Source organism: Acomys russatus, chromosome 12 (assembly GCF_903995435.1).
Source record: "Acomys russatus chromosome 12, mAcoRus1.1, whole genome shotgun sequence".
In the NCBI taxonomy this organism is placed as follows: Eukaryota; Metazoa; Chordata; class Mammalia; order Rodentia; family Muridae; genus Acomys; species Acomys russatus.
In genome coordinates this window covers 42,409,874-42,430,280 of record NC_067148.1, presented here as the reverse complement: position 1 = coordinate 42,430,280, position 20,407 = coordinate 42,409,874, and the positions used below count along the sequence as shown (strand labels likewise).

The following is a 20,407-nucleotide window of genomic DNA, read 5'->3' as shown; positions in this document are numbered from 1 at the left end:
GAAAGAAACAGGATATGAAACACAAACACATTTCAAAGTGGATAAAATAAAAACCCAGGTCGACATCAGTACTCAGACACTTGCACGGGGATATGAACTCCCACTAACAGAGCAGAGTTGCCATTCATGAGAGCATGACAGCCCTTCCTCGTTGCTAGAAACTGTACCCAAACTGCTACAACGCTCCGAGTATGGTTATGTAGCTCAGGTACAAGAAAACAATAGTTTTCGCTCACTTTGTACAAATAATCCCTTATACGTTAGCACAGGTGTAGAGTGGGCAGCAGACACTGTGGCAGGAAGTACCAGTTTGTCCTGGAGTGACTGTACTCCCAAGCACTGGGGAAGGACACACCTGAGAGTGGAGGAAAGCTCACTGGTGACTTCTGCATTCTCTGACACCTCAGGCTTATCTTGGCCAATAGGTCCAGCTTCTCCTTCTGAACAGATGATCCAATCAGCAATTCGAAAAGAATCCAATAGTAAGAAAAAAAAAATTTACTCAAATAATAAGTACCAACTAATTCAAATATAAATTTGAAAAGGCATCAACCAAATGATTTCAAACTTAAATGAACTCTTGTCATCCATCACTGATAAAGTTAAAACAGAAGGATGTCTCACATCTAAATGTGGGCATCTCACACAAGCTCTGTTAATGCAAACCGGCCAACTAATCCAAGAATAAAGGGTGCATGGATCCAGTCAGCAACTGAATCTAAAAGAACTGAACCTAAGAAAAGCAATGGCACACCTGAGAGGCAAGAGTGACAATCGCGCAGCAAAGTACAATGCACTCACATACTGAACTCCTCACTCAAACACCTATCACACAGCGCAGTGGCGATCTCACATCCCCTCACACTCAACGTGTGGATCCAGAAGTGTGTGTGGTTCAGTCACACTCACATGTGTGGGCCTAGAGTGTGTATGGTCCAGTCACACTCACATGTGTGGACCCAGAAATGTATATGGTCCAGTCACACTCACATGTGTGGGCCTAGAGTGTGTATGGTTCAGTCACACTCACACATGTGGACCCAGAAATGTGTATGGTCCAATCACACTCACACATGTGAGCCTAGAGCATGTCTGGTCCAGTCACACTCACATATGTGGACCCAGAAGGGTGTGTGGTGCAGTCACACTCACACGTGTGGACCCAGAAGTGTGTATGGTTCAGTTATAAACAATTCAATCACCAAGTGCCTTTCATTTTGTTACCCTGGTCTGTACTTCTAAATTCTCTATACTAGATGCTCTATGCTTTTTATAGTCAGTATATAATTTTGGTTTTGTTTATGAGACAAAGACTTGCTATGCAGCCCTGACTGGCCTGGATCTCTCTACAGACTAGGGTGGCCTCAGGCCGCCTACAGCCCCCATCTCCCGAGTGCTGAGATTAAGTGTGCAGCCCACGTGGCTGAGACAGTCTTTTCACTTTAATATAAAGGTTAAACTAGCAAGTCACAAGTCCACACTGCTAAGACAATGGAATTTATTCTACTATTTAAAGTAAAAGAAATTTATACTTCAGAAAACACTGAAGATAAATTAGAATTTCAACACTAATAATAAATATTATTTACTAGGAAGAATCCTGAATGTGGCCTTTTTGAGATTAAAAAACAAACATGTATAACCACATCCAAGACTGAAACTTAAAACACAGCAAATTAATATAAATCATATGGCATATTTCCTTAAAGGACTTTCACTAGTACATTTTGAAGCACAGAAGTGAGAGCCTGTGTTGACATGCGCACAAACATGAACATACCAATCGCATCTGAACTGCTCTTACCTGCATCACTGGGGGAGTCGCCTAGAAAAGAAGAGAATCAGAAACTCAGCCTTTATGTAAGAGAACCACAGCACAGGGAGCCACCAAACAGAGAAAATAAGCCTCAAATGCCTGGGAACTGCTAGGGACGGGGACCCTCTGGGTACTTCTCTAGCACCTCACCAGCAGTCTGTTATGGTCAACCAGAAGTAAACACTGCACATTAAAACAAGAATGTGGCTGGGCAGTGGTGGCGCATGCCTCTAATCTGATCTCTTGAGTTGGGAGACCAGCTTGGTCTACAAAGTGAGCTCTAGGACAGCCAAAAAACAAAAACAAAAAGGGAAGGAAGGTAGGCAGAAAGGAAAGAGAGAGAGAGACACCAGGGAAAAGAAAAAGAAAAGAGGACTGTGAAGAAGTGTGCCACAGAGCGAAGTGAAGCAAATTCGAAGTCACAAAGCCATGAGAGGCATGCTGGTGTGACAACTGGGGGCAGCAGGAGCAGCTCAGCCCACCTAACTGGCAATGCATCTCCACCAGCCTCCGGGACCTAGGCTGCACCTTCACCCAGGGTCCTTTCTCTTCAAGTGCTGCACTCTGCACAAACACAGCTCATTCAGTCAAAAGTGCCTCAGGGTGAACTCAAGGCCGAAGCTGTAGGCTTGGGAATGCTGGGGCGGCAGAGTCTGCCAAACATCCATAAGTCCACTGGGTTCCAACCATAGCACCACCACAATGCAAAAACAAAGGCAAATAATCCTTGTGACACACTTAACATCCAGGAACACATTTACATAAGGCCAACATGGTGAGGGGTGGGGCACCTTGCTGGGGAGAGCAATACACGTTCACATATGCCCTTCTCCACACAAGAGCAGCCTTGCCCTCAAAGCATCGGAGCATCCCACATGTGGACACAGGGGTGTTGGCCACTCGCAGCTGACTCCTACAGGACATCTCATGAGTGCCAGAGCAGAGCTCCTAGACAGGGCAAGGGGGGGGGGGGGCGAGGAGAGGCAAGAGCTTTTGGGGCCACAGAAAGGATCCTTTCTCTGCAGCCACCAGGAGACCCCAATGTCACAGCACAGCATGGGGTGGTCAGGAACTAGACAGAAGGGCAGTATGAAACTGAGGGGACCAGAGACAGCAGTGAGGAGCAAAACAGTGCTCTCAGCAACAGGCACAAAGGACCCTGCTCAATCCAGAAATAGGGTGCATGGCATCCTCGGGTTCTTGCTTGCCCACGGACCTGCTGTCCCCTGCAGGCTGGGCTGGGCTCCGTTTACCTCTGCTCTGATCCTCAAGCCTAAAGTAACACATGTGTGGAATCTGACATAATCTATGTCACTGCTACCGTAAATACCACCTTTTCCCACTGCTCTACCTTGAAGCCAAGCGTCCTTAACAAGACCACATGAGGTCTGGAAGGACCTAGCTGGGCCTCTCCTCTTCCCGGCCCATATCTTGCTTCTCATGCTCCTGCCTCACCACGCCAGACAACTCAGCACTGCCTAGCTCTGCGCTTCCCAGGTTGCTCTCAAATATTCTGTACTGAAACTAGTTGACAAACAGCATCCCCCATCGGGCTGCACCCGGCAGCACAAGGTTAGCCTGCTGGAAGCTCCCAGGCTTCAAGAACAGGGTGGGGGTGGAGGTGGGGATGGCGATGGGGGTGGGGGTGGGGATGGGGGGGGGGGTGGGGGTCTGCCATAGTCCTTTGTAAGCTGAGAAGAGGCTGAAAAGTGTGCACCTGGAGACTCGAGGCATCACAGACAGAGGGTCAGGCAGCAATGCCATTTTTGGCTATCTAAAGTCCTCTGAACAAGGTTTGCAGGGCTCTGAGCAGTGGCCCTGAAGCCTATTTCAGAGATGGTTTGTGACCCCCCCCCCCCCACCGCCGACTCCCAAAGTCACAAACGTCACCATTTCACACTCGGACACACTGTCTTGCCAGTGCTACCAAGCAATGGTCTTAGCTTATGGGAAAGACGGAAATGAGTCCCTTGGCAACTCAGGTACACTCAGCCCCTAGCTGCTCTTTGAGAGGACACTGGGGCCTGGCAGCTTCCTCTAGGCTGTTCCGTCTCCTCCCACCAAGAGGTGTGAAGGGGTCATTCTTACCTTTCGGTTTTCCTGCTGCCTCTGGCTCAGTGATCTCCCGCCACAGACAAGTGGAGTTATCATCTGAAATACTAGGTCAGTTAGTATTGGCCTCTCGGGTCCTGACATAAAGAGTTCAAAGCTGGGCATAAGACTGCACTCTGAGGGCTAACTGTGACTCTGAGGCACACTGCCACACTGCCATGTGCCAAGGATGACAAGGATAGCTTTTGAGAACATGTGGCTCTGGGACTGGCGCAAGAGGAGAACACCAAAAGCTAGGCTGGGACCTCAGGCCTCCTAGGATTGGGGAACTCTCAAGCCAAACAGACTGGCCTCACAGCCTCATTCCTAGAACCACTTACACCAGCTCCCACTGGCCAGGCCTGAGAGCCAAGCTCCACATAGTTGACACACCAAGAAAGAAAGAGAAAAGGGGCAATGCTTTTGTTGTGGTACACGTCCGTCAACACGGTAAAGAGTCCCAAACACTTTCTGCTGATTACTAATGCTCAAGCCTCAAAAATGGAAAAAAAGTTCAGAGCGTGTGGAAAATAAAATTCTCCCAATAGTAAAAGCAAAAGGGAGAAAGAGGTGCTCACAGGACAGGCTACGCACGGCAGCGGGCCCAACTCTGGAAATGACTTAAGGGCCCAGGGAAAATCACAGTGGAAAGCAGTCTGTTTCCCAAAACTCAACTGTGTAACTTCTTAAAACCAGTCAAACAGTTCACACCTGGGGCTGGAGAGATGGGTCAGCAGTTAAGAGCACTGACTGTTCTTCCAGAGGACCGGAGTTCAAATCCCAGCCCCATATGGCAGCTGACAACTGTCTGTAACTCCAGAATCTAACACCATCAAACAGACATTCATGCAGGCAAACCACCAAAACACATAAAATAAAAATAAATAAAAAACAAAAAGCAAAACTAACACTGGCCTCATAGTCAAATGAAGTAACTAAGTACTGCAAGTATTTGATAACACACAACCAAACACTGAGCACAAAATGCTAAGATGTGCAGCAAGCCAATTCAGCAGCTGTGGACTGCCAACAGTACAAGGATCACAAAGTCCAAGTTGTCTCTGTAGCCTTCAAAACTGTCAAGCATTTCTGTTCTACAGAAGCCAGCATCATCACGAGAAGTGCAAACACGGCCCTATCTGTCTGCAGGTGTGCCTGACTTTTTGAGTTTATTGATTTTGGGGGCTGGTGTGGGGTTCTAACCAAAGCCAGGCCCGGCACTTACTACCACAACACTTATCACTGAGCTATACCTCTTTGCTCAGGTTCTTCGTACAACTTTACCCTTATCAAACACTATTATAAGATAAGTTTATAGCCGGGCGTGGTGGCAGACGCCTTTAATCCCAGCACTTGGGAGGCAGAGGCAGGTGGATCGTTATGAGTTCGAGGCCAGCCTGGTCTACAGAGTGAGTCCAGGACAGCCAGGGTTACACAGAGAAACCCTGTCTTGAAAATAAAAAAAAAAAATTTTAAAAAGATTGTTTGTTTTATCCCAGGTTGCCCCTGAACTCAACATGTAGCCAAGGCTGGTCTTGAGGCCCAGATCCGCCTGCCTCCCCCACCAAGTGATGGGATCATAAGCATTCACCATTATGCTTGGCTTCTCTTTGTATTTTTAAATTTGATTTCATTCTTTGGGTGTGGGGATATGCTCCATGAGTGTGGGCAAGCACGTGGAAGTCAGAGACAATGTTATGGAGTCAGTTCTCCCACCTGGACCCGGGTCCTGAGGGTTAAACTCCAGTCAGGATTACACAGCTAGCACTTTAACCCCAAGTCACACTCTCCAATATCTGAAGCAGTCTTTTTGACTCAGGTGCTGTGTGGGTGGTTCGCATAGTTGTTAAGCCACCTAGGCAGGGCTGCTGCTAAATCTGACTGCATAACCACATTTTCAAAGAGTGGGAAACAGTTTTTAAATAATTAGAGCATGGCTTGGATTTTAAATAATCAGAATAAGTCTGTGCAATGTGGCTATGTCAGAGAATTTCTAGTTGGTATTGGATTTGGGGGCTGTCAGCTAAAGTGTTTACAGAAAATTATCAGATGTTTTTCTCATACATTGCAAGCATTCCTAAAAATCTACAGCTAAGGCAAAGCAGTGTAGGTGTCTCAAACTTCACACAAGGCCAGGACACTGGGGAACTGCACTGTTGTGCTTTGCTGTATTTTTGATAACAAAAAAAAAAAAAAAAAAAAAAGAGTGAGGTAAAGTGAACAAAATAAAATGGTGGATTAATGTACCAGAAAAGGCAGGAAATGTCCAACTAGAGACCAGCACGCATGCTGCAAGAAGGCAGGTGTCTATGGGTTGAGAAGACATGGGTGGACTCCTGTTGATACACCTGAAAAAGTAAAATGGTAACAAAACCCACACACTCTCTTCTGGCAACCCACAGTAGCACCTGTCATGTGCAGGACTGGCCAGCCAGCAGATGGCTGCTTTCTTGGAAAACTCAGGCCAGGCATGATGGTGTAAATCTGCCAATCCTGCAGGTAGAAGCAGGGGATCTTATGTCCACAGCCAGCCTGGGCTGCATGGTGACACCCTATCTCAAATAGAAAAAGAAAAGGATGGCTCCCTCTCTGAAGACTAGAACTAGAAATGGAAGGCTGTCACAGGGAAAGGACACTTCAGCTGACACAGGATCTGGAAATCATACTCAGGCAAAGACACTGAAGAAGTGACAGCTGCTGGCAAATTCTCAATTCCAAAAGAACCGTGCTAAGAGACAATGCTAGTGACTGGACCACAGCAGGCAGGTAACACGGGACTAGCTCCTGGCTAAGGCCTGTGCAGTAGCAGGACACAATGGCAGGAGGGTAAGGGGAGAGGTGCCTGGGGCACTCCTGAGCCAGGGCTGTGCTCCTGACCATTGTAATCTAAACCCACAGTATCAGCCCTTCTACCCAGTCACCCCACTAGGGGGCAGTATAGAGTAGTACTCTGTTCACCCTACCTGGAGGTATTGGGGTTCACTGTAATCTACAGAACACTCAGTAGTACATGCTTCTTAAGGACAGAACTCTGTTTTCACACCTGTAGATATGATTTATAAACTGTTCAACACAAACCTAAGAATGGTTTAAACTTATTTTAAATCAGTGGTCCCACTGGGCTGTCAGTTCACGCTCACTCTCAGAGGAGGAATCTCCAGATCCACACACAGTGAGGAGCACAATGGCTCAAGAACACAGCTCAAGGAAGCGCCTGAAAGCCTGCTCCGGGCCAGGAGAGTAAGCAAGAGAGGTGGCAATCATCCGCTGGTCCAAACAGGCAAGACTCCCCCCCCAGCTCTCACAACCAACTCTACAGATGGGATCCCCAAAATAAAATACACTCTAGGAGACACTTAGTGCAGACCTCTGTCCTCCACATGCACACACAGAGACCATACATGAAAAAATGAAAACAAATTGTATAAAGTCCAGCAGATACAAGGCAAGTTAAGCCCACAAGAATTTTATCTTCTCCTAAAAATCAATACAGGCATCACATTTTTCCTTGAGTGTAACTCAAGGGTATTCTTTCTTTCTTTTAAGATTTATTTATTTATTATCCAGTGCTCTGCCTGCATGCACACCTGCATGCCAGAAGAGGGCACCAGATCTCATTATAAATGGTTGTGAGCCACCATGTGGTTGCTGGGAATTGAACTCAGGACCTCTGGAAGAACAGCCAGTGCTCTTAACCTCTGAGCCATCTCTACAGCCCAAGGGTTCTATTTCTAAAGAGTGTTGTGTAAAGTCTCAGCTAAGTGCCTGGCAGCAAGGGTGACCCTGCACACTTCTTTTCCTCTCCAGCTTTAACTGTCCTAGGTGTCACAATGTGTCATGGACATGCTCTTTAAGGCCTTACAAATTGTCTTCATACTTTAAGAGTTTCATGTGTTCATGTGTGTCTGTGTAGGCCACGGCACACATCCTGAGGTCAGAGGACAACTTGTGGGAGTCAGTTTTCTCTTCCTACAGTGTGGGTTCCAGGCATCAAACTCAGGTTGCCAGGCCTGGTGGAAGGCTCTCACTGACCTCTTCCTAAAGGCTTACTGGAAGAGAATTCAGACCGAGACAAGGTAAAGCCAATGGGATGGAGGAACGTGGCTCCACCACGAGGCTGCCCAGGTTGCCTTATCAGTGCCAAGAGGAACAAAATGTCCCGACTCACATCTTACACGTCATATGTATGCTGTACCTGTCAAACATGTAATGTACTTATTATGTACATGCAATATACAGAAAGGCAAAAGGTATGGCACACAGCTGTAATCCCAGCATATGAGATGCTGAGGCAGGAGGATCACTGTGAGTCAGAGACCAGTTTGCGCTATAGACTGAGATGTTCTCTCAAAAAAATAAAATAAAATAAATTTAATTAAAAAAGGAAAAGAAAGGAAGAAAGGAGGGAAAGAAAAGGGAGTGAGGAGGTTTAAAGATTTACTTCAAGCTGACTTAGTAAAATTATCACATACTTCAGCAAATTAAAGCAAACTAAACAGTAAGTCATATCGGATCCTCAGTATAAAGGGAAAACTATGGTAAGAATTAAAGAGCTTGGAATAAAAATAACCCATAGCAGAGCTGGAGAAATGGCTCAGCAGTTAAGAGCACTGTCTGATCTTCCAGAGGTCCTGAGTTCAAGTGACAGCAACTACATGGTGGCTCACAGCCATCTATACTATGATCTGATGTCCTCTTCTGGCCTGCAGGCATACATGCAAATGCAGCACTCATATACATAAAATACAATATATATTCTATATCAAAATTGTGAAGAGTTTAAGCTGAAAGATAGCTTCTCTCTTACCAGCAATGCTGCCATGGACTATTTCATAGCGTTGCTGTGAGGAGTCAGATTGAAGGTGCATTTCTCTTACCTATTTCTGACGTTGTCGTTTCCTGGTCTGGCTCGTCATTTAGTCCCGACACTATGGAGTCTAAAATCTTAGCTGAAATATTATCCTCTTTCCTTCCTGACACAAAACAGTTAACAGCAGATTAAAATGCTATAGAGTTTGGTATTTGGGCTGCTTTAGTTAGGGTTTATGGGCCTACTACCAGGGTCACCAACAAATCGCCTTGTCCACTCAGGGCTGGACTCTCAGCTGCCCCAGGACACCCCTCAGAAGACTGGACAGGATGCCCTCTTCCTCCCTAACTTGTCCTTCCTTTGATGTCAGGTCACCCTCGCCAACTCTCCTCTAAATCGCCCATTTTCCATTCCGAGTCTCGTCAGGCTCTCTGCTCCTCCACACCCCTGGGTTCACAACCATCTAAAGGGCACACTGGCCATCACTGCAGGGTACGGACACTCACCTGTGCCCTCACCTCCTGTTTCCATGACTCCCTCACCACAGCCTAAACAGCCCATAGTCTAGTATACATACACACACCTCCCACTTGCTTCAGGCATCTCAAACTTGACTGTCCCAGAGTTCTGGGCACTGTCACCTGACCCACCAACCAGCACTTCTGCCTCAAGTCTGCCAGAGAGTTCAACCCTCTGAGTCTTTTCTTTCTAACTAGAGGCATCCAATCCATCATCTGCACTGCCAAATCTACCTTACCTCTCACCTGCTCCCATCATGGCTCTGGGGCTGAGCCACCATTACTTGTCACCTTCACTCACCATCATCTCTCAATGCTATACACTCCTCAATGTCTTTCAGCCTCACACCCACCCACCAGAGCCAAATTTCATCTCTACCCTGTGAAAACTCCACCGCGGCTTTCTGCTCCTACCTGCAGTCTGCACAGCTGACTGCGCAGCTCATATGGGACCTTCTCTAACCACTGGCCCCTTCTCCACTCAAGTCTAAAGCTGGGTTTCTGTCATGCACACAAGCAAGCTTGGCAGCAGCTCATGGCCTCTCCTCAGGGCCTGCTATGGGGCCTCTTCCCCCCAGGCAGCTCTAAACAGAGGCCTGGCTCAGTGAGGCTCTTCTTTGCCTGAGTCTCTTATTCCCGCCTCTCTTGCGTTCATTTTCCTTCAGAAGAACTATTGCTAACACAGGTTTGCACTCCAGCAGTCTCTTTATACTTTGAATTCTGTCCAAGAGAAAAAGGAAAGTTCAAATGGCTAACCTTAGTCCATGGCTGACTTAGAGCAGGGCAGGTAGGTCACTAGGCAGCCCTGGCCAAGCCCACAGTCCTGCCCCATCTACTGTAGCCTGGGGAGACACTCTGGGGCTGAGGCCTGAGGTCATGTAGGAGCAAGCCCTGAGCGGCCACGCTTCATGGTCAGAGATCACCCAGAAGCATAGGGCCAGACAACGGCTAGTTCCGCTCGCGGATACTCACTCTCCAGCCTCACTACTGCTCACGAGATCTCACCAAACTGTGTCATGCTATGGTCCTTCTCAGCTTTACGATAGGAGGCAATGCTATGTTCTTTTTCAGGGAAAAGGCTATTTTCACTGGCTCTACAGTCCCTTCTTTCTGACATCAAATTGCACAATGGAAATAACTGTTAAACTCACAAATGCTGCAGTTGCCAAGCAAGTGAACTACAATGAACTCAGGAAGCTCTGATATAATGAACTGCTTCTGAGTGAGTTCAGTACTGGATTGCCATGTAAGTCTCTTCGGTGCTACTGTGATTCCAGGGGGCCCATCACATGTGCCCGAATCCCTTGCTCTTTGTAGTGGTCGCAAGGCTCATGCTGTGAACCAAACACCCAAGCCCTGTGTGCTGGGTGGCTCTGAGTCAGGATATTTGTTCAAATGATGATCCGCTCAAGAAAGGCAGACTGTCTTCTGCAGTGCCAGCCTTGCTGAGGGAAGGGCCTCTGGTAAGCCAGTGCCTGGCCAGTCAGTGACTGTTACAGTCATAATTCCTATGAGGCCCTGATGGCAAATTCTCTTGGGATCATAGAAAAGAGGAGACACAGAGAAGGGTGAGGAAGTGGGAAAGAGGGACAGTGTCGCAAAAAGCACTAAGCAAGTGTTAGAAAGCAAGGGCACAATGACGCATGCCTGTGACCTCGGGAGGTTGAGACCGCCTGCTGGACTACAAAGTGTGTTTGAGGTCAGCTGCATAGTAAGACTGTCTCAAACAAAACCACCACGAAAAAGCAGAGTGAGGACGGAAAAAAGGCTCCCCAAAATAAAATTAAAACAACACAAGGTATGGACAATCACCTCAACTAACAAACAACCCAGCGCACCACACATAGAACCGACCAACTTCCCGAATTATGGAAGGCATAGCTAACACGTCACGAAACCTGACGACTCAGGCTACTTACTTTATGGGAGTGTGAGTGATAAAGGGATTTATTTTTTAATTATCTGAAAGAAAAATAAATAAAGCACCCCAGACACACCTTTAATATGCATATGCCACATCCCTGCATTCAGGAGACAGAGGCAGAGGAGTCTCTGAGTTCAAGGTCAGCCAGGGCTAGACAGTGAGACTTTGTCTCCAAAAACAAAACAAAACAGCAGTTTAAATAAAACGTCTTTTACAACAGCAATGGCAGGTAGTTAACAGAAGACATGGGGTCCCAAAGGCCAAAGAAGGGCAGTTAGCCAGGTCCTGTCCTGAACAATCCAGAGCCTCAGCTTACACCACCAATTAAAGTAAGGGATTCATTGAAAAGAACAAATAATAAAGATATCTAATAAAACACATCCTCATATCTCAAATCTATAGACATATCACCAAAGCCTATAAGTAGCTAAAATATTAAGCACTCAGGCAAGTTAGAAACCAAACCCAGTGAAACAGAGCTAAGAAACCAGGGAACATTTAAACACTGCAAACATCCTGACAAAGTGTGCGTGAAAATGCGCACACCACTGGAGCCCACAGGAGTCAGGCCAGGGAAACAGGCACATCAGAGCCAACAAAAAGCTAGCAACATGGGGAAAGCAGAGTCTCACTAGCAACTGCATTCCTACCTGTACTGTAACATCTGGGAAGCTTTGAAGCGGGGGGGGGGGGGGGGGGGGGGGGTGAGGGAGGTGGGGGAGTTGGGGGAGGGGTGTCCATGGAGCCCTGTGACTAAGACCTAGCATCACTCTTGCCCTCCTGCTAGCACTATTCCTTAGGGGCTCTCCTAAAGTTGGCACACACAGGAAAAGGGTTTATGGCACAAGATGTCTCCACAGCATCATAAGCTGGGTGAGAAGTCATGGCTGAAAGAAAAACCCCAACTGCCATATTCCTGTCGCTTATGACATCACGGGTTAGAAAGAGGACTATTATTGCTCAGCCAAAGTCACTTGGCACTTCAGTGGAGTTACTAAGCCTCCAGCACCAGCGGCTGTCCCAGGCCAGGCCTGTGAGCTCAGCTCTGAACAGGATTCCTTCTTTAAGGGCAGCAGCACCTGCCTGTGGGCTCCAAGAGTTTAAACTCCAAGAGTTTAAAATTCTTTTTGCCAGAGCAGAAGAGCCGGTGAGAATGAGATGACTGACAAGTAATCTGACAAGGAAGTTCAACCCATCTTTTAGATTTCAACAGCTTGGCTTGGCCTGGCTGATATGCGCTTGCACGCACGCACACACAGCCCTCTGTGCACACGAGCAGAAACCACACTCTGCAGGCTCAGAGTCTACTCCTCCCCAGAGGCGCCAGTGCTGTGTTTCCCAGGGTTGTCTCCTACTACTCTCTGGCCAGACACAGAAAGGTCGGCCTACATCTTAACTACATGTACAAGCAGGTTTGCAGTACCTTCCAGAGAATTCTTAGACCGCCGTTTTGATGCCTTTATGGTCGAAGACCTGGATGCTCCCGCAGAAACCTCAGCCTTAAGGAAGAGAAGACAAAGAATTACTCGGCACCCTGCACATCAGCTCTGCTAGAACATACTTCCCATGCTCCGCTTGGAGAGTGTGAACATGATGCATGCTTTGCCTTGAGGGCCCACACCAGCTCTATAGTCACACCCTCACGCCTGAGGTGAGAAGTAGAGCTCAGAGCTCCTGGCCCTGCAGTTAGATCTGTCTTTGCCACTTACAGTGAGCAGCACTGTGAGATGCACCCAGGAGGAGCCTGTCCCTATGACCACACAGGCCTCCTGCTCAAGGACAAACAAGACACCATAGGCATTGCGCTATGGATAGGCCATTTTCTTACTGGCTCAGCACCTCACTGGCTGACATGGCTGTGTTGGTCAACAGCACAGGATAGAGCACAGGGTTAAGGGTCACCATCTCCAATGTGGCCCATCCTTGACCAAGATGTCACTACATGGTACATGACTGTGCTCAGTCACTGAAATGGAGTTGTACAGAACTCTGCAAGTCAAAAACTTCTAGAGTATTTAAAAAACAAAACAAAAAACAAACAAAAAAAAAAAAAAAAAACCAATAGTCACAGGGAACACAGTCCTCTCCGTTAATCCCTCCTTCTCTTTCCTCACTCCCTCTCTCCTCTCTTCCCCCAACCTCCTTCAATCACCCCCTTGCCTGGCACAGACTCCCATCCCCAAATAGCCCCATGGCCTCCCAGGCCTGCATCTTCTGGTTCTGAATACTTCAAGATGAATTATGGAAGCTGGCTTCAACTCTTCAATGGTCCCCCAATACTTATGATGGGTCCAGCCTCCCCAGAATGGCCCACAGAAGGACGGCGTCATGATTGGCTATAGGGATACACTGCAAGGTCCCAAATTCACCAGGCAGAGCTTAGACAGACCCCTCCACCTGGCTCTCCCTGGAAGCCACCTGCACCCTCTCCCCCAGATGACCAACACACACTATACTTGTCACCAGAAGGTTCGTATAAGCCTGGAATTGCCCACAGAAAACCATCCCACCTGTCTGGTATATCATTGCATTTGCAACAGATTATCCACGAAGCAGCTCAGTTTAGGCCTACCACTCTCCTCCTAGCAGATGAGAGAAGATAGAGCATTCACAGCTATAATGCAAGTTAAAACTGACATCTCTTAAAACTGTTCTTGGGGGCAGGGCTGGGAAGATAGCTCAGCGGTTGCAAATGATCCTTCGTCTCAATTTGACAACTACATAGATCTGAAATCACCTCGGAAATGGGCTTCTGGGAATGTCTGTGGGATCATCTTGGATAGATTAACGAGACTGAAAGACACCCTGTCCCCACTGTTGGTAGCATTATTACCTTGGCTGAAAGCCATGATCAGTTCCCTCAAGCTCCTGGCTATGTCCTCCCTGCTATGGTAGACTGTGAGATAAATTAAACCCTTTCTCCCTCAAGTTGCTTTTGTCAGGGAATTTTACCACAGCAACAGAAAAAGGAACTAAAATGCCATGCAAGCCAAAGGACCTGAGTTTGGAACTCCAGAATCTACACAAAAGCTGGACACATTGCACGAGTGTCTTAACTCCACTATTCCTACAGAGAGATGGGAGGTGAAGTCAAGAGACCCCAAGAAACTTGAACCAGCTAGCAGAGGGCAAAACCAGAAAAATAACAAAGACTCTGCCTCAAATAAGGTGGAAGCAGAGGACTAGATACCAAGGACATCTTCCAACCTTCACACCAACATCATGGCAGACAAACAGCTACATTTACACACACACACACACACACACACACACACACACACACACACACACACACAACAAACATACTGGCTTTTACTGTCACCTTGTCACAAACTAGAGAAACAAAAGACGAAACCTCAGTTTAAGAACTGCCTTCAGCAGGGTGTGCTGGCACACACCTGCAGTCCTAGCTCTCAGGGAGGCAGAAGCAGGCTGCTCTCTGAGTTTGAGATTAACCTGGTCTATAGAGCAAGTTCCGGGAAAGCCAGGGCCACATAGAGAAAACCTTTCTCAAAAAAGAAAAGGAAAAAAAAAAAGGAAAAGGAAAAGGAAAAGAAACTGCCTCCCTCAGTTGGCCTTGAGCATGTCTGTGGGGCGTTTTCTGGATGGCACTGTTATGGGCAGTACCATCTCTGGCAGGTGGGCGGGGACTACAGAGCAGCTGACAGAGAGTGCAAGCCAGTAAGCAGGGTTCCTTTACATCTCTGCTTCAGTTACTGCCCCCAGGCTTCTGCGATAGGCTGTATTATGAAAGAACAAGCAAGCTTTGACCTCTCCTAGGCTGATTTTGGTCAATGTTTTATCATGGCAACAGAAAAGCAAACATAGAGAGACAGACAGAGAGACAGACAGATAGGCTGTTTTTTAAACTTTACCTCCATCTCTGCTTTGGCATCTTTGAAAGATCCATCTGACAACTTCTTAGACATCTCCCCTGAGCTTGCCAACTACAAAAAGAATTCTTTTTACACTTTAGAACTGTTAAAATCTGTAATATTATCAACAAAAGAAAACTACCAAGATACAGTACATGCCACTGAGGAATAAACAAGACAATCTCTCACACAGGAGCACATCGCCACTCCGGGTCTGATAGCCATGTTATTCTGCCTAAAAGTCTCAAGAAAATTTCAGACCTAGAGACACCCTCAGGTAGGTAGGGCCTCTGAGAAAATCACACAGGATATCCATGATCCAGAAGTGGGGGGAGGCGTGACCGTAACCCTGCTCCTGTCTTCTGAGTGTCTCCTGCTAACGGACTAACTTCAGAAGGAAAGGACTCTTGTGGCAAAAGCGAAAACATTGTCAGGAACCACATGAGGACTGTAAATATCTCCATATTTCGTAAAGCAGCGCTCTGAAAGATGTGGACAAGAGGAAACAGACTGTCATCGCTAAATTCATGGTGAAGGTATGTCTCCTCCTCTTCCTCCTCCTCCTCGACAGAGATGAAAGAGCAGGGCTCAAATGGTCAGGGCAGGAATGACTGCAGCACAACTCTAGGGGGTTCTTTGTGAGGGGTCTCACAGTAGCTAACATCTGCAGGCATGTCTGGCCACAGTGTACTTCCCTGTTGGTTTCCTAGACCCACAGAGCTCAATAAAGGCACCCCCAGATCAACAACAGACAAGCCAGACAAACTAAACCACAATGAGATCCCAGCAAATCGAACCTCACTCGACTGTGGTCTCCCACCCTTTGAAACAAAGCATCACTTGCACTTGTTTTTTTGTTTTGTTTTGTTTTTTTGTTTTTTGAAACAAGGTCTTACTGTGTAGCCTTGGCTGTCCTGGACTCGCTTTGTAGACCAAGCTGACCTCAAAATCAGTGATCTGCCTGCCTCTGCCTCCCGAGTGCTGGGATTAAAGGTGTGCACCACCAAGCCCAGCTTGCACTTGGTTCTTATCCAGACACCCCTCTCTGAAACTGCTTTTCTCTGTTAAGGACTCAGTAGCATTAGTGAGCATGACACAGGGATGCTTGACCTGCAGTCAGACCTGAGAAAGGCTGTCCCTATAGGGGCCTGCCTCATTCAATTAGAATACACCAGTGCCTCTAAAAACTTAGCTCAATGCAAACTATCTTCTTAAGCTACTAAAAAGAGGTGATGATAGGAAACAGCTGACTTCCAAAACTTACCAAGGAACCAGGTTACTATGACACAGGTACATTATGACACTGGATATATTACTCCAGGATGCGTGTGGAAGGTTAAAATGTGACTTGAAAAGCAAACATCCAAGTAAGTGCCCGGCAGAACACTAAACACAATTACTGATGAGGCCACAAGTCTCACTGCAGATCTTCAGAAGAGAACACACTGACCGGCCCCCCCCACCCCCCACAGACAGGCAGTCACAAGACACCAGCATGGCTGGTCCTGCAGGGCCCACTTCCCTCCCAAACACTCACACCAAGATCCAAAGCAGAGTGAGAGACTGCCACTGGCGGGTTTAGAGCCTGCCCAGATCTTGGCTGCCTCTGCCAGCAGCTGCCTCTCAGCCTCTCTGGGATGCTTTGCACATACTGGGCCCTGACCTATGACGGTTGATTTGCATGGGGATCCCACCTGTGGGAGGAACCTCTGAACATTTTCTAGCTTTAAATGAACTGGGAAGACCTGCTGACTGTGGGCAGCACTGGGGTCCCTGGCTGAGAATGAAAGAAAAGGTGCGCTGCCATGACAAACTACACCCTGGAACTGTAAGGCAGAGGGAATCCAGCCTTCCTTAAAATAGTTTCTTGGGAGGTATTTGACATAGCAACAGGAAAAGTGACCAGTGTGCAACCCATGCACAGGGCCAGCCAGTCCAAAGTCACCTGCACTCAGAAAGCAGTGAGAAGCCGAAGGACTTCCTAGCCAACCTTAATTTGACCTGAAAATGTCATGAAACAGGAATTATAGGAAAATGTGTAAAAAAAAAAAAAAACCACATATCTAATCTTTGACAGGCTCAGTTGTGTCCATGCTCCAAGGGAGACAGGCCATCTATGTATGCGGCTGACAGTGCCAGGGCAGAAGCAACAGTCTTCAGAACCAGCAGGCCCCAGTGTGCAAATGACAGCAGGCAAAGGACCTTTGAATCACCTAGCAAGACGAAGCAAGGCCAACAGCAAACAGCTCCCGCTCCAAGCTGCTGCCTTTGCTATAGGCCTGGCAGGGCATTGTCAAACTCTGAGGACAGGAGGCACCTGAGAGGCAGCGTTTCCCTGGCTTCCTCTCTGACTTCATCTCCTAGCACTCCAGACACCTCATAAGCCTCTATCAATTGATAACACCATCCAAAGATTCATGGCCTGAAGAACCTACTATCCTTGCCTGGAAGCTTGATTCACTCCTTCACTTACTGTCTACTGTATACCTACTATGTACCAACACTGTTAGGCCAGGAACTCAACAACGCACACAAATACCACCAGAGTATGTGCTTACGGGTATTTTAAGTATGTCTGAAAGCTTACTGAATAAAGCTAAATTAAATGGTTGAACTACTATTAAGTGACAAAAAAAAAAAACCAGTGAGGTAGTTCAGTGGGTAAAAGCATTTTTCATTAAACCCAGCAACTTGAGTTTGATCTCCAGAACCCAGCAGCATAAAAGTAAGGAGAGAGCCAACTCTACAAAGCTGTCCTCTAGGCTCCACACTGTGGCGTGCACACACCCACATCTACACACACTTCATACACAACAATAATTGAGGTATAAATAAATATTTCTTAAAAGATACCTGGCAAGAAACTGGTATCTCTTTGGATTACTTCAAGGGATCAGGGACGACCACAAATCACAATTCCAAACTTCCCAAAGCCCATTATAAAGAGGAGAGCTGTACTGGCTGGTTTTGTGTGTCAACTTGACACAAGCTAGAGACATCAGAGAGGAAGGTGCCTCGGTTGAAAAAATGCCTCCATGAGATCCAGCTGTAAAGCATTTTCTCAATTAGTGATTAATGTGGAGGGCCCAGCTCATTGTGTCATCCCTGGGTTGGTGGTCCTGGGTTCCATAAGAAAGCAGGCTGAGCAAGCCATGAGGAACAAGCCAGTAAGTGGTACCCTCTATGGCCTCTGCATCAGCTCCTGCCTCCAGGTCCTGCTCGGCTTGAGTTCCTGTCCTGACTTCCTCTAATGATGGACTGTGATCTGTGATTCTAAGCCGAATAAACCCTGCCCTCCCCAATTTGCTTTTTGGTCATAGTGTTTTGTTGCAGCAACAGAAATCCTAAGACAACAGGAGAGATGGCTCAGTGGTTAAGAGTCCCTGCTAACAAAACCAAACAAATAAAAAGCCAGGCAGAGCCAGGCAGTGGTGGTGCATGCCTTTAATCCCAGCATTCAGGAGGCAGAGGCAGAAGGATCTCTGTGAGTTTGAGGTCAGCCTTGTCTACAGAGTGAGTCTAGGACAGCCAGGGCTACACACAGAGAAACCCTGTCTCAAAAAACAAAAACAAAGAGTTCTTGTTAACTCTTGCAGAGAAGTGGAGTTCAACTCTCAGCACCCACACATCAGGCAGCTAACAATCACCTGTGCCTCCAGCACATGTGACATATGTTCACACATACACACAAGTTGAAAAAAGTTAAAAATAAAATCTTTTAGAGGCAAAAAGAAGGACAGATGCTGTTTTAGAGAATACAGCATGCTCTCCCTGAATGGGCCTTGGGGCTGGAGGAATGGGTTAGGTGTGCCAGCTGCTCCTGCAGAGGACCTGGGCTCAGCTCCCAGCATCCTCAGGGCAGCTCAGAGCCCCCTGTAACTCCAGCACCAGGGGACATGACGGCCTCTTCGGCCTCCAGGGGCTCCTGCACATACACGGTACATACACATCCATCATTACAAGTACACACAAAACATAAAAACTAAAAAAAAAAAAAAAAAAAAAAAAAAAGATCTAAAGGAGAAAAGGGAAGTCTTCCTCGCGAACATGCCTTTTTCTCTGGCCTGTCTGCATCTCTGCTTTTCTCCCTGTCAGGATCCCGGGAATGTTCTCCATTCTTCGATTTCCGTCGCTCGCGGTCTTTTCCCTTGTCACGGTCTCGGTCCTTCAGCCTCTCTTTGTCTTTCCCGCCCTCACTCCTCCTGTCCCTGTCCTTGTCCCTCTCTGCCTCTTTGTCTCGCTCTTTGTTGCTTCTGTCCTTGTCCTGCTTGGCCCTCATTCTGGCTTTCTCTCGCTCTCCTTCTCTGCTTCTGTCCTTGTCAGGGTCTCTGTGTCGGTCTCTGTCAGGCTCCTTCGCCTTTTCCTTGTCTTTCTCCTTCTCCCGGGGTTTGTTTTCATCCTTCGGTTCCTCCCTCTGCCTGTGCTCTGCACTTGTGCTTCCCTCCTTGACCTCCGAGCTTCTTCTGTCCTGAAAAAATATATATGTGCACGTCCATCATTTGTGCTATTTACTTAAATTATAAAGACTTGCTATGTGAAGACGCGCTCACCTCTTTAAGAGGTCTGGCCTCCTCTTCCTTCCCGTTCTTGTTGTCGGGCTCAAGTGCTTTGGCAGTCCGTAAGGCCCGTCCTCTCGAGTCCCCCTTCTCCCCAGCTAAGACTCTCTTCACAGCCTCATCGCTGGAGAGCTTGTTGGCCATGCCAGGGAAGGCAAAATGATGTTAGCATGTGCAAGCAACACAAACGGAGAAGTCAGGACGGTTCATTAAACACACTTTCTTCCTATCATGATGGACATTTGGAGGATACAATACTAAACGAAAATGTTGGTGACAATGTACCACATTTAGCAGCCATTGTTAATGACACCTAAGCTAAAAATCCTGCCACCCCTCTAGCCCACCGTCAGTGTGGACATGTGTGTGGCTCCAGTAACCCACCCTGCACTAGGATCTAGTCACCACACACAGTACATCTATCTCAAAAGAATTTAAAAAATTGTAAGTATGATGAGGAAAAAGTGGAGCCTGTGACCCACTGGGGATGCAGAGAGGTGTCGTCCTCCAGAAGCCGTATGGCAGCTCCTCCCAGTATCAGACACAGAATAACCAGCATGACCCAGCCTCCGCACTCCTGGGTTTACACCAAACGAACTGGAAACTGGTCTGAAGAGACAGTTCCGCTCTGCACTCAGAGTAGTACTATTTACGATAGCCAGACTGTGGAAGCAACACAGATGCCCCTTACAGACAAGCAGATAAACCATGCCGTCTATCCACTAACTGAGCAGGGAGAAAACTGACCCGTGATGCCCTGTGGATGAACTCTGAGGACCCCATGCTAGTAAAAAGACAAATACCACCACACACGTGG

General features: G+C 47.4%; 1 protein-coding gene across 1 annotated transcript in view; it reads right to left on the bottom strand.

The window, feature by feature from the left end:
* The window catches only part of Traf3ip1 (TRAF3 interacting protein 1), a 39,786-nt gene that overhangs the window by 13,978 nt on the left and 5,401 nt on the right, over window positions 1–20,407 (bottom strand). The window contains exons 4-9 of the mRNA XM_051154361.1: window positions 19,585–19,722; window positions 19,086–19,502; window positions 15,035–15,106; window positions 12,583–12,658; window positions 1,805–1,825; window positions 356–440 (exon numbers count right to left, since the gene is read on the bottom strand). Coding sequence (XP_051010318.1) covers window positions 356–440; window positions 1,805–1,825; window positions 12,583–12,658; window positions 15,035–15,106; window positions 19,086–19,502; window positions 19,585–19,722 — 809 coding nt within the window. The remainder of the gene's footprint in view (window positions 1–355; window positions 441–1,804; window positions 1,826–12,582; window positions 12,659–15,034; window positions 15,107–19,085; window positions 19,503–19,584; window positions 19,723–20,407) is intronic.